This window comes from Mustelus asterias, chromosome 7 (genome assembly GCF_964213995.1).
Source record: "Mustelus asterias chromosome 7, sMusAst1.hap1.1, whole genome shotgun sequence".
Lineage (NCBI taxonomy): Eukaryota > Metazoa > Chordata > Chondrichthyes > Carcharhiniformes > Triakidae > Mustelus > Mustelus asterias.
Genome location: NC_135807.1, coordinates 95,769,103 through 95,783,540, shown reverse-complemented (window position 1 = coordinate 95,783,540; position 14,438 = coordinate 95,769,103). Strand labels below are relative to the sequence as shown.

General features: G+C 42.7%; 1 protein-coding gene across 5 annotated transcripts in view; it reads right to left on the bottom strand.

The window, feature by feature from the left end:
• deptor (DEP domain containing MTOR-interacting protein) overlaps positions 1–14,438 on the bottom strand; it is a 77,503-nt gene that overhangs the window by 18,563 nt on the left and 44,502 nt on the right. For 3 of the 5 annotated variants that reach the window (XM_078216515.1, XM_078216516.1, XM_078216519.1), the window contains 2 exons: positions 11,539–11,717; positions 4,861–5,043 (listed from right to left, as the gene is read on the bottom strand). In XM_078216515.1, the coding sequence (XP_078072641.1) occupies positions 4,861–5,043; positions 11,539–11,717 (362 nt within the window). The remainder of the gene's footprint in view (positions 1–4,860; positions 5,044–11,538; positions 11,718–14,438) is intronic. The other 2 variants (XM_078216518.1, XM_078216517.1) reach the window with 1 other exon arrangement.

The window sequence follows — 14,438 nt, the reverse complement described above, 5'->3', positions numbered from 1 at the left end:
TGACCTCCATTGTTTCTGATTTTACACCATTTCGAAAATGCCCTCCCAATTTAATCTTTTTTGTAGTAGATGACCTTTGCCTACATTGAAATCCAGTTGCCAGTTTTGCCCATTTACTTAATTTATCAATATCTCTTTATAAATGTATACTTCCATCTATACTGCTTATGATGCCACCTACCTCTGTGTCATTGTCAAACTTGCATTTGTAGGTTTCAATCCCATCATCCCAGTTGTTAATAAACACTGTGAATAATTAATGCTCCAGCATTGATCTTTGCAGAGCGCCACTTGTCAGATCTTTGCAGAACACCACTAGTCACATTCTGCCAATTAGAGTATCCACCCATTATCCTGCCTCAGGGGTCAGTGCTGGGACCACAACTTTTCAAAATATACATTAACAATTCGGAAGAAGGAACTGAAGGCACTGTTGCTAAGAATACAATGTGGAAAAGTGTGAGGTTATGCACTTTGGAAGGAGGAATGGAGGCACAGACTATTTTCTAAATGGGAAAATGCTGAGGAAATCAGAAGCACAAAGGGACTTGGGAGTCCTTGTTCAAGATTCTCTTAAGGTTAACATGCAGGTTCAGTCGGCATTTGGGAAGGCAAATGCAATGTTAGCACTCATGTCGAGAGGACTAGAATACAAGAGCAGGGATGTACTTCTGAGGCTGTGTAAAGCTCTGGTCAGACCCCAGTTGGAGTATTGTGAGCAGTTTTGGATCCCGTATCTGAGGAAGGATGTGCTGACCTTGGAAAGGGTCCAGAGGAGGTTCACAAGAATGTTCCCTGGAATGAAGAGCTTGTCGTATGAGGAACGGTTGAAGACTCTGTGTCTGTACTCATTCGAGTTTAGAAGGATGAGGGGGGATCTTATTGAAACTTACAGGATACTGCGAGGCCTGGGTAAACTGGATGTGGAGAGGATGTTTCCACTAGTAGGAAAAACTAGAACCAGAGGGCACAACCTCAGACTAAAGGGACGATCCTTTAAAACAGAGATGGGGAGGAATTTCTTCAGCCAGAGAGTGGTGAATCTGTGGAACTCTTTGCCGCAGAAAGCTGTGGAGGCCAGGTCATTGATGTCTTTAAGATAGAGATAGATAGGTTCTTGATTAATAAGGGGATCAGGGGTTATGGGGAAAAGGCAGGAGAATGGAGATGAGAAAAATATTAGCCATGATTGAATGGCAGAGCAGACCTGATGGGCTGAGTAGCCTAATTCTGCTCCTATGTCTTATGGTCTTATCCCTACTATCTGGAATGATTACTTGCAAGGTTCACTGGTCACTCTATCCATATGCACTTACTTCGCACTCTGTCAACGCTGTATGCCCATGTCATGCATTTATACAATCTACCACTTCACAGCTGCTACCAGGGTACCTATACACAACTCCCTCTACACTCTTCAATCATTTTCTATTTCTTCATTCTATCCTAAAGTCTCCATTCCCTGCTTAGCTTTGTTTAAGGGTGAAATCACTTATAAGTGAAACGTTGAGAGGAAATAACCAGGGAGGTTACCCCTCCCCCTCTACCATTTTACTTTTCTTTCCAATAAACCTTATGTGTGTGTGTATAAGAGTTCACTCAGACTCCAAATAGCTGTGCCCAACATGCACTTTTCCACAAGTGTTGCCATTTGGAACTATAGATAGTGATAACAGAGACTCTAGCTTCCACATGCTGACCAGAAATCTCTCCCACTCTTACTGCCTACCATTGTCATGCATTGGAAGGATTTTGCAGATAGATATGCAACCCATTTGGCCACGTTATGAATGCAGCTTCCTTGGCCATCAAATCCTGGAATGGGACTTGAACCTATAGTTTCTGGCTCAGACATAGGGATGCCACCCACTGTACCACAAGATCTCCTGAGTAGACATTAGAAATGGTATATTTAGCTCCCAGTCCTCATCATCCTGCAGTCACATCTCTAATGGCTACCATGTCTTACCATCCAAGTTGAATTTGCACCTGTAGCTTATTCAATGTGTTCCCTATGCTCTGTGTGTGTATGTATAAGAGCACCTATTTAGATCACACACCCTAACCTGTCCTTTGACTCTAAAATTTTACCCTGTGACTGCTCTATTTATCCATTCAGTTAGGACCCTGGTCCCAGCTGGGTTCAGGTGGAACCTGGCCCAAAAGATACAATTCCTTCCCACAACTGGTATCAGTGTCCCATGAATGAAGCCCCTCTTTTCTACACCACTCCTCCAGCCCTGTGTTCACCTCCCTAATCTGCTTAACCCATTGTTGCATAAGTTGCACAAGCGTTGAGTAATGATCCAGAAATTTTAATACTTGAGGTCATGTTCTTTGATTTTATTTTTAATTTATTCCTGGGATTCTGGGATGTGAACATCTTGTTCTTCCATAATCGTCTTTGACCAAGGTTGTGGTGAACTGCCTTCTTGAACTGCTGCAGTCTATGTCGTGTCGGTAGACACACAGTGCTTTTTCTGTAGTGGTTTGTGACACAACTGAGTGATTTGCTAGACATTTCAAAGGGCAGTTAAGAGCCATTGGTGGGTCTCCATCAAAGGGCATCAACACATCCGATGGAATTTTTATAACAATCCAATAACAATAGATCAATATTAATGAGAGCTTGTTCCCAATTCATTAATTAAGTTTAAATTACTCCAGTTTCTAATTCAGCTCCTGGTACTTTAGAAACAGGACCTTTGGCCGACTCTTCTCCAGTTGTTGGTCCAGACTTGGACCACAATGACTGGACCACCCCCCACCCATCTGCTGCTCATTATAAGCGGCTATGGTGAAAGAGTCACTCCAGATTGGCCTTTAGGTTCAAGCTGGTTTATTGTAAGACAGTTCCTCAGTGCTACTAACTTACAAGAAGCACTGCCCTCTAAAGTGTTACAGCCATCTCTAATTATAGTACAATCAATGTCACATGTTTAACTAGGTATTTGCCACAGGCTGTGATTAGTAGTACATTGACACCATCCCTCTCCAACAGTTTTTCAAGTCAGTTCAAGATACCTCTTAACCTAATACCAGTAAGCAACACACCATGTGGGATTCTCGATGCTACCTAACCAGTGAATCCGATACAAGTATCACATTATGCTTCCCTCCTCCTCTGCTGACTAGATAGCCTCTGCTCCAAGAAGCCATGCCCATATTAGGGCTGTCCTTCTGACAGTCCTTTTCCTCAAAGGTACAATGTAGCTGTTGGATAGGATCAGTTTCTGCGGATTTTCATTCTCTATCTCCAGAGTGCTATCCATGTTGTGAAGGTATTTCCGCATGTGGAATACCACAATTTAGACCCAGCGGTTTTGGAGAGACAGCAATGCATGTCCAAGTTGGGATGTTGTGTGACTTGGGAAGTCGTGGTTTTCCCCTTTCCTTAGTCTGGAGACATCAATAATAGAAGCATCCTTACAGATGAGGGATTGAAGTAGAGGTCTTCATGGTTCATACAATTCAGAGCAATGCATCTACTTGCTGACCTCAGATTAGGGTAGATAAAAGCAAAATACTGCTCCAACGAAGGGTCATCTAGACACGAAACGTTGGCTCTATTCTCTCCCCACAGATGCTGTCAGACGGCCTGAGATTTTCCAGCATTTTCTGTCTCAGATTGGGGCAGGCTAGGTGTGGTTGGTCACAGGATCTTACTCAGTTATATGTCACAGATTTACTTTTGCAGCAAGACCCCCTCAATGCATTTGACATCCAGAGATTTGTTTAGATAATTCTCATTAGTCTGATGTTAAAGACTGTTTACTAAACAAAGGTCAGTGGCAGCTGAGAGGCCAGAGAAATACATTGATATCAAATATTCTTTGTGCTGACAGGACTACAAAAATATCCTGTCACAGCTTTGTAAGTTTACTTCTTGTGAGCAGCTTTTCACAGATGATTTAGAGATTTGTTCAACTAACATATAGAATCCACCATGGCAGATCTGTGGAAAGCAGTGGGCTTGAGTGTGTTAAATGGAACGTTTCTTGCCTCATGCTTTATTATTGACATTTTACCCATTTTCACACCAAAGACGAGTACCGTCAAAAGTAAACATGTGTGCTCGCAGAGAAGAATGCTCCAGTATGATTAAATTTGTGAAATAGTAGCGACTAAGAAAATAATTCTTCCATCCAACTTTAAAAAACTCATGATCACAAAAGCAGCAGTTGTCAACCAGAAATTATTTGAGACTTACGCAACTGTCAAACAGAATGCTAAAATCAGCTTTTCACTAATTTAACTAATACAAACTCTGTTACCACAACCAATTTACAAATGACAGATGCTGGATCTTGGATGCCTTTACACAAACAACCTGTCTGGATGATACCCTGTAAACAGCTGCTTTCCACAGTGTAACTGGAGCATTCCATTTCTCTTTTGTTTTTGGCATGCAAGTTCACATTTATAAAAGACAAATCTAACTTTTAGAACCAAAATCTTGCACCTGTTTTAGAGGAAGCAGCACAGGTTATTTTCTCTTTAGCAGAGCCCAAATAATGTTTAATCATTTGGTATTGAGGAGTGGGGGGGGAAGGGGGGGGGGGGGGGGGGGTGAGATGAGAGGGTGTAATATGGGACATAAGAGAGTGAACAGGGAAGGAAAAGAAACAGTGGAGTTGAATACCACCACATTACATCTGTAAATAATTTGAAAACCCATTATAAAAATGCAAACTGCTCTGAGTTAATGCACGTGATACACAAAACATTTCTTGCCTGAACCAACATTCCCAATGTAAAAGAAGGCAGATAGCAGGGGTAAAACTATTAATGAAAGGCTTTGTTGTGGAACACCGAATAGGACTATAAATCACAGGGGAAATGAGAGCAAATGGTTTTTACCTGAGAGGAAGCTGGTGTTGGGATTGTCAGAGTTCTGTTTGCGTAAACAAAAGGGGCTCTCATGACTGTCAGGCACCAAGGGCACATTCTCACTCAGCAGCTCGACCAGCCGTCGCCTTCTGCGAAAGTTCATGCGGAACTGGTACAAGAGGTTACCATCCACAAAGTGGTGTTTGTTGGCCACTGTGTACAGAATAATGGGGGAGGATAAGAAGACTGGTGAAATAGATAGAGTTAATTTCACTGGTCCTACACAGGCTGTTTGTCAAAACAACACAACAGAATCTGAACTCTGAATGGGCAGCGAATACACAGCAAAAGCCACAAAGGCACAATGGGAGAAAAATACTAAAATGACTGTTTTGGTAAGAGCTGCTTTAGTTATTCATTAGTTCTAGACTGAACCTCATCGTTATGGAAATTTCTTGGTAAAATTTGGATAATTCCAGTTAATTATACACTTCATTTCTGCTATTACATGTGACCGTGCAAGCATTTTGAGTACTCTATTTACAGAGACACATTGCACAACTGAGATTAAATGCTAGAACATCCCATCCCCAGATCACAAAGGCTACTGTTTATTAAAAATAAATTCACAACCTAATCGTTACTTTCTGTTAGGTTGAAAGCACCAGCATTTATAGATGTACACACATATAAAAGGATATTTCTCAATGGACACAGCTTGTCTAACATCCAGTACTGAATGAGCAGAAATTCCCTCCATTCAGTCACCACCACAATCTCTGTTCCCGAGCCACTGACTCTTCCAGGCAAACTACTTTCAACTTCGGTGTTATATTTGACGCCAAAATGAGCCTCTGGCACACATCTGTTCCAAAACCAAGCCCAACCGACTTGCACCTTCATAACATCACTTGACTCAGAAATAGGAGTAGGCCATTCAGTCCCTCGAGCCTGTTCTGCCGCCATTCAATGTGATCATGGCTGATCTGTTGCCTAATCCATATCCCTGCCTGAGGCTCCATCCCTGACTCATTTTACTTGCACTGAAACCCTCACCCATGCACTTGTCACCTCTAGATGTGACAATATCAACACTCTGCTGGCTGACCTCCCATCTTTCACCCCACTTTTAAAACTCTGGTGCCCGAATACTAACGTGCACCAAAATTCACTTACCCATCACCCCTGTGCTCGCTGACCGACATTGGCTCGAGATACAGCGATACATTTTTACTCATCTGTGTTTTCAAATATCTCCTTTCTCCGTGTAAGCCTCCCTGTGCTCTTCCATTCTCTTCCATCTGTTGTGCATCCCCGATTTTAATCACTCCCTATGTGACCCAATGATTGATAATGGCTGTGAAGTGCCCTGGGGCTTTTAATCCATGCAAAAGGCACCATGTGAACGTATCACTGTTGTCAGACCTTCATTAAGCTCATTGAAAACAAACAGCTAATTTATTTCAAACAAAAACAGAAAATGCTGGAAAATCTCAGCAGGTCTGACAGCATCTGTGGAGAGAGAATAGAGCCAATGTTTCCAGTCTGGGTGATCCTTCATCAGAGCTCAATTTATTTCAGTCTGTGCGGACAGTTAATTCGAGCAAACCTTTCACCGTGTACACACATGCACATGTACATACATATGTCTGCACACAGTTTCCCCCCATCCTGGCTGAAAATAATCAAATTCAAAATACTGGAAGCTTTTGAAAAAAACTATGCAACGGCAGCTGTAAATTTTAATTACACAGCTTTGAAGAACAGAAACAAGACTTGTAGCCACTGTATTAATTGTTCTAAAAAGGGCATTTGATCCTAGTTTCAGGATAACTAATCTATCAATCATGCCAAATATCTTCCCCCACAGTTTAATTCCTGTTAAAAGCTTTGGCTTGGACAACAAGTGGGCTCAAATCTGAATCGTTGTCACTGAATAGTTTGGAAGATGGCAGAGAAGAAAAGGAGGAACAATGAAAGAGAAAAATTCCTTTCTAAGCAAAGGGTAGTCTGGTTAGAAAACAGGACACATGCCATCGGAGCTGAGTGAGTTGATCAGGGATGGACTATAGTTTAGTGTTATAATTGACCTTTGTGTTGGATGGGGCTCCTGCTTCTTCTCACTAACCAGCAGGCATTCTTCTCATGCAAGAACAAAATGTCAAGCTTTTGGCTGCGATACACTCCAAGATTGAACTGCCAATTGACACACTGTCAAGGCTCACTCATAAAGAACATGCCCTTGGAATGTACTGAGATGGTATCTATGGAAACAAGAGTCAAAACTCTAAAAGGGAACTGGAGAAGAGAGAAAGTTGGCTACCAAAAAACAAACACCATTACAAACACCCCAGACTCCCTAAACAGCACCAGACAAATAGATGATTAAATGCATACAACAAAGACTAAATGACAGATCAGGGAGATCCTGGAACATTCAAAGGAACATACGGATTTGGCCAATGAATAATACTTGCGAAGAAAAAGAAAATGTTATGCCATAAGTTTTTCAGTAGATCAAACAAGAAAATTGCATTTGATGCACAATATTGCAAACTTGGGAAACCTGCAGAGAAGGCAATTTTCCCACAATTGACAAATCAGTGGGCATCCTGGCAGCTTTTCCCTGTGAGATAGTCTGTCCACCAACTGAGGCATTACACAAAACAGCTCTTCAGATTTTGTAATAGCACACTAAATTCTGAGAGTTGGCTGTAAGAACAGAAGCTGACAGGGCCAGAAAAGCTACAACAACACAAAAGCAAAGTACTGCAGATACTGGAAATCTGAATTAAAACCCAGAAAATGCTGGATGTCCTTAGCGTGCAGGATCTGTGGACAGGAAGTGTTTCAAGTTAATGATCCTTCATCAGAAATGGAGAAAGATTGAAATGTAATGTACTTTGAGCAGCTAAAGGCGGGCTGGGGGAGAAAGGAAGAACAAAGGAGAGGGGTCAATAATCGGCAATAAATGCTGTTTTGCCAATGCTGTCCACATCCTAGCAGCAAACGTAAAAACTTGTCTACATTGGATATAGAAATACCAACTTAAAAATTGCATACAATTTTGCACATGAAAGTTAAACATTAAGACTGTGACTCTTGGTGAAGCCAGTAAAATCAGCACAAAATGACTATAATAATTTTAAACCTTAATCACTGGCTTAGGAGATCTTCAACAGTCTGATGGTAGCCCCCCAACAGCCAACAGAGACCCATTGCCGCAAGCAGGCATAAGACCCTCCTTATCTGCATGTGTGCAACAGCAGCCACAGACCACCCTGAAGAGGGATTTCCCTCCTACCCCAAGGGCGAAATTCTCCCATGATCCTGTTGGTGGTAAGGTGAGGGGATAATTCGGCAGAAGGACCAAAAATTAGTTTCGTGCCAGTGTGAAATTACAGTGGAATCTTCGGATACTGCCCATCATGGTGGATCAGGAATCCCACAGGATGCCAGCGTGAAACCAATTTGCATCCCGCTAATGGGATTCAGATGAATGCCCACCTGGAATCTTCCCGTCATGCCCAATTCTCCACGATGCCCGCAGGAAAACATGGCAGTCTAGAATCATCTGGATCAATGTGGCATACTAAAAGCGGATTTTACCTGAAGAAGGCCTGGGGCTGCCTCTGGAATTCAGAATGGAGATGGCTAATGTCCCTGGACCACCACAGTAGAGGGAGAACATCTATCAGGTGGATCTTCTAGCTTCAGTGTCTCCAAGGAGGTCCAGCTTCCAGCCTCATACTGGAGCTTCATCTTCTTTCTTCAGGAGGTCCATGGTCTTTCTTTGACGATGGGTCAGTGATGTTGGGCACCTTTTCAATATGGCACCTAGATATAATGGGGGGCGGGGAGAGGGGGCACCATCAAGTCTGCCCTGCCACACAAGGCAGTGCACAATGCTCAGATGCATAATTAATTGTCGGTGTGGTTTCCAGTCAGCCTCCGCAGTGGGAAACACTCCCTGTCCTGCGACGGGACTTAATCCAGGACGGGAGAATTCCACCCAGTTCTGGCCAGGATGCAAAACCCATTTTTAAATGTAAACTTCAAAAAAAGGTTAGCGAAAGGGTGCCTCCAGTTCAAAGCGCTCTCTTCCTCAGTTCCCTTTCATTGCGTGTTGCTGCTCCTTTCAAGCTGGAAGGCCTCTGATTGGCCCGCAAGGTTTATTGAGCCAGTTCACCACCCTTCATCGGATGGTGAGCCCTCCATCTGGCCATTAATTGACCATCCCAGACAAGATCGCAATGCCTGAGACATAAATGTAGGAATCCCGACTAAAGTCTGGATCCATGTTATGTCATTGTTGGGGGGACGGTGCCAATCAAACAGGGAAATCCTGTTGGCGTATAAATGTAGGTCAGATACCCCCACTCAACCCGCCAGCAGGGAAAGGTCCTGCCCTTAATTCCAGCTGGCACGATAGCCCTGCCACATCCCTCTTGATGTGGAGATGCCGGTGTTGGACTGGGGTAAATCCCTCTTGAACACCCTGGAGATTGTCTTTTCGAAATCATCTGATTCATTGCACAATGAAGCAAAGTAACAAGGTGTGTTTTATTACCTGAAGGTGCCCTTTTACAGCCTCTAGGTCCTTGACAGTGTAATATGAGACAAGCTAAGACTGATTCATCATCTGTAAGACATGCTGACACATGCCTCCACAGGTCACTGGTGGGAAACATTTCAGACTTGCAAAGCTGAGCAGAGGATTATGTAATACACTGGAATGCTTGGGAACAATTTTATACAGCTGGTGCTTAAATTGTTTTGACTGGAGTTAAAATGCTGGTAAATACAAATTATGACAATAATTTATTCAAAATAAATTTCTTCCCTGGGCAAGTTTAATTTCTAAGCAAAAATATATTCAATTAAAAAGAGCGGTGAACAAAACATACCTATCATCACACCAACATTCTCATACTGTTACCTTATCTCTCTCCCTACTGATTACTCTGAACTAAGTAGTCTCACAACACCAGGTCAAAATCCAACAGGTTTATTTGGTAGCACGAGCTTTCTGAGCGCCGCGCCTTTATCAGATGAGTGGCACTCACCTGATGATAGAGCAGCACTCCGAAAGCTCGTGCTATCATATAAACCCGTTGGACTTTCACCTAGTGTTGTGAGACTACTTACTGTGCCTACCCCAGTCCGACGCCGGCAACTCCACATCACGATTACTCTGAAAATAGTAATTCATGCTGGGATATGATTCTGAACATACTGACAACCATCTTACGACTGTCCTGGCTATTCCACTGGTCACAGCTGAGCCAACCTCTTCTTTACTCAACATCCGTACTTTCCAGCAAAGTGGAATAAAAACTAGAAGCAGGAATTCTGGATGAGTTCCCCACTTTGCAAGCCATGGGATCCCTTGGCAAATTTGATACACACGCTTGTTACTATCCTGGCTGAAATTAACATCAAGCTGGAGCCCCTCTCATCATCTAGACAGAAATGTTCATGAGCAGCCAAAGGCCAGGTCAGGTTTAAATATCAGAGTTTACTGATGTGAGGGTGGCAGGAAGCAGTGAAGAGACATTTGGTCTATTGGAAAATTAGGGTGGAATTTTACTCCGGTGGAATTTTATGGTCCCGCCAAAGTCAATGAGGGTGATTTTCCACTCCAGTTTTTGTAGGGCGGGGCAGAGAATCGAGCAAGAGTCCCAAAACGGCTTTTATGCTGACAGGATTTCCGTTTGATTGGCCCCACCCCCAGGCTAATGACATAACAAGTCAAGCACATCTAATTACCAATGCAGATGGTCCCCCATGTTAAATTGCCCTTTCACATTGGCACGTGGGTATGCAACTTGAATCACGACAGGTCCGCCATGATGTGCACTTGGTGAACGGATCCCGCCGGAGGCACACAGGTGAGTACAGCTCCCAGCGGGGAGGGGATCAAGCTTGGGTAATAACTAAGCACTGCCCCCTACCGGGGGGTCCCCCTACCTGGGGGCAGTGCTAGGGTATGACCCAAGGGGCAGTGCCGGGGGGGTGTTCCAAGAAGGAGGTGCTGAGAGGTCCATGCCCATTGAGGGAGGGGGGGTTCCTTTTCTCTATTTAAAAAAAATGATCTTTCAAGAGCCTTGGCGGGCTGAACCTGTCCTGCTAACATGATAAAATAGAACAGAATCTTATAGCGCAGAAGGCGGCCATTCAGCCCATCGAGTCTGCACCGACCACAATCCCACCCAGACCCTATCTCCATAACGCCTTGCACTTTCCCTAGCTAGCCCCCCTGAAACTAAGGAACAATTTAGCATGGCCAATCCACCTAACCCGCTCATCTTTAGACTGTGGGAGGAAACTGGAGCACCCGGAGAAAACCCACGCAGACATGGGGAGAATGTGCAAACTCCGCACAGACAGTGACCCAAGCCGGGAATCGAACCGAGTCCCTGGCACTGTGAGGTAGCAGTGCTACCCACTATGCCACCGTGGGACCTGCTCCTTCACATTTTCTTTCTCCCTCAGAGTATCTAAAAATACACTCCACTTTTCCTGCCTCAGCTGACGGTCTGGGAAAAAATAAAATGGGAAAATTCCAGCCAATGGACTTTTGAACAGCTCACCGTATTTTAAGGCCCCGCCCCACTGCAAGGTGACCATAAAGTTCCGCCTATAAGTAAAATTGATATATTTAATTGGACAAGAAACGCTTTACATGGTACTTCAAAAAGTGCTCACCGTGCTGAATAATGCCATGTTCCAGCAGCCTACAACAGAGCTGTTCACCTTCACTCCTTATGGCAATTTCTCCTTCTTGAGTCAGCCAGTCGATAAATTCACCAGCTACAAAGGCTCGCTGGTATTTCACTCCTTCCTCCTCCCGTGTCTGCATCAGACAGTTCTCAGTGCTCATCAACCTATCATCGTAAAGATACAAATGCAACCCATGATTTAAAATAACTAAACCGATACAAAGAGTGACTGACCCAGGAGACAGATTAAAAAGAAAACAGAATTCACAACATGGATGCAGCATCAATGCTCTTGAATCAAAGCCAAAACTCAAATAACATCAGGAAATTGTTCTTGAATACAGTGATAATGCTTAGTCCATGAATTGGTGTGGCAACTGGCATAAAAAGGGGAGCCAGGTTTGTAAGTCAAGTTTTATTTTGGGTTAGGAAACCTGCATGGAAGCTTGGGATAGGAGAACAAAATGTATGTTGGAATGATTTTCAAATCCAAGGAAATATTTATTTGAAAAGCAAGATTACAGTGAAAACACGATATTGAAGCTTCAATGTCTTTATTCCAAACACAGGCACTGGACCTCATCCGTCGCACCAAAGTTGGGAAAGAACAGGCAACTGCAGATTTTGCATGCAGGAATTTCCAAAGACACATCCAGGATCATGTTACTGTTAACAACATTTAAAAGCAATTCTGAGAGGGGTTGAAGAAAGGAGAAGAAAGAAAAAGAAAAATGTATAAAGTACAAGACATCAACCCAGAATTCAACACCATGCCTCTTAATTACTACGCAAAGTCAAAGAATCCAAAAAACACATTCATGTCAAGTTACGCATTGCCATGGCAAATATTTCACTTTCGTACCAGAAGCAGCCAGTACCTTCCTTAAGTTACAAAAAAATGAAAATACTTGTTAAATGAAACTTACTGCATTTTCACTAACAACGACAAAAATATGACGACATTTCTTAAAGTTTAGAATCATTACAAAGTTCAAAACAGAAAAGAGTAGAATCAATCTCACTCCATCGGCTAATAGTAATTCCCAACTTTTGGAACATATAGAACATAGAACAGTACAGCACAGAACAGGCCCTTCGGCCCACGATGTTGTGCTGAGCTTTATCTGAAACCAAGATCAAACTATCCCACTCCCTATCATCCTGGTGTGTTCCATGTGCCTATCCAATAACCGCTTAAGTGTTCCTAAAGTGTCTGACTCCACTATGTTGGAACTAGTGGATAAAGATTTATTTACCAGTCAGATATTAGATTATTATTTTGATATTTAATATGGCCTTGTAAATTCTGTGATAAATGAAACAATGACTCTTTTTGTATAAAAAAAATTAAAAGGCAAATTCAGTTTTTGATTAAATATTCTCAACTGCAACTAAAATCCAAGAAATTACAGTGAAGGAAATAGACTGAAATTCTCAGATAACAGCTAAAATAAGACTCAAATTCAAAATAAATATAAAACAATTCTTTTCCAGGACAAGATACTGAAAGAAGCCCATCTTCAGCAAATTAAATCTACAAGTACATCACGGTATAATTAACTCACTGAATGCACACCAGTAACATACTTCTCCTGTTGTAATCTCCATTCAAATTATTTTGTTAACACCAGTGTTATAATTTTGGTGGACATAGCCAATCCATCCTGAACTTGAGCACTCATTAATTGCTTCTATTCTTTTTATAGGTCCTTTGACCTTGCTTTGGAAGAGCAACTCATATGCCTTATTCTCCTTCCTGGCATGCTCCACAGTGGAGAGTGAGTCACAGAGTTAACATTGTAGTCCTGTAACGGGAGCGATCAGACTGGCTCCAAATATTTGACTCGAGCTTGTACTCTGATGTCATTTCAAACCAATATCTTTTCATGGCTCTACAATTGCTTGTTGGTGGTTTGCACTATAAATTGCAACTGACAGAAGACGATTCTGGAGTCAACTTCACTCCAATGGTTTAAAAGTGTCTTCATATTGTAAACTGCTCCTTCGATTCCTGCTACTTCATAGACATCACAACGTAAACATCCTTGTCTGATGTGTATCCGTGACTTAATTTGTTAGTACCATCGGAACATAAAAACTGATGGGACTGCCATTCATAACTGAATTAAAACTGATTGGGAGAGCTTTGCCTCACATGTGCAACAGGAGCACAAGGTAGCATGCTCCCTTATCTCATCACATGCCCCAAGTAAGTTACCTTGACCTGGGCAAACTCACTCTTCTTGAAGTTCACCACCAAGTTGGCTCTCTTCAGGCGCTGGATAACTGTCTACAAGTGAGCCAAATGATCTTGCCAGATATCACTGAAGATGGTTAGATCATCCTGGTACAGGGCGCAATTGCTGAGGCCAGCAACCACCTGGCTGGTCAGTCTCTGGATGGTGTCGGAACATCCTTAAGGCTAAAGGGCATGACTTTGCAGTGGTGCAGGCCGACTGGGATAACAAATGCAGAGATTTCTCTTGTCCTGGGGGCTATGGGAACATGCTAGTACCCTTTTAAAAAGTCAATCTTGCTCAGAAAGGCTGAATGACCCACCCTTCAATGCAATCTTCAAGGTGGGGGATCGGGTGGGAGTCAGCCTCAGTTGCAGCTTTGAATCAACTGCAGAAAAGTCAATGCAGTAAAAAGTGGAAAAATGGTCTGCACCTGTTTCTCCTCATTGACAAGCACTCTGCTTTGAAATGGAAACGGATATTTGTTCTGTCAGTGGAGCTGGAAGCTTTTTTATGACAGCTGTTCCATTATGAATGTCTGGCTGGGTTTCAAAAGCTTCAGCTCTACAGATGGTTTTATTGATCCAAGAACTATTGAAATTTTTACTAACCTATAATGACAGAATGGACGTCATGTGGCATGTTTGTA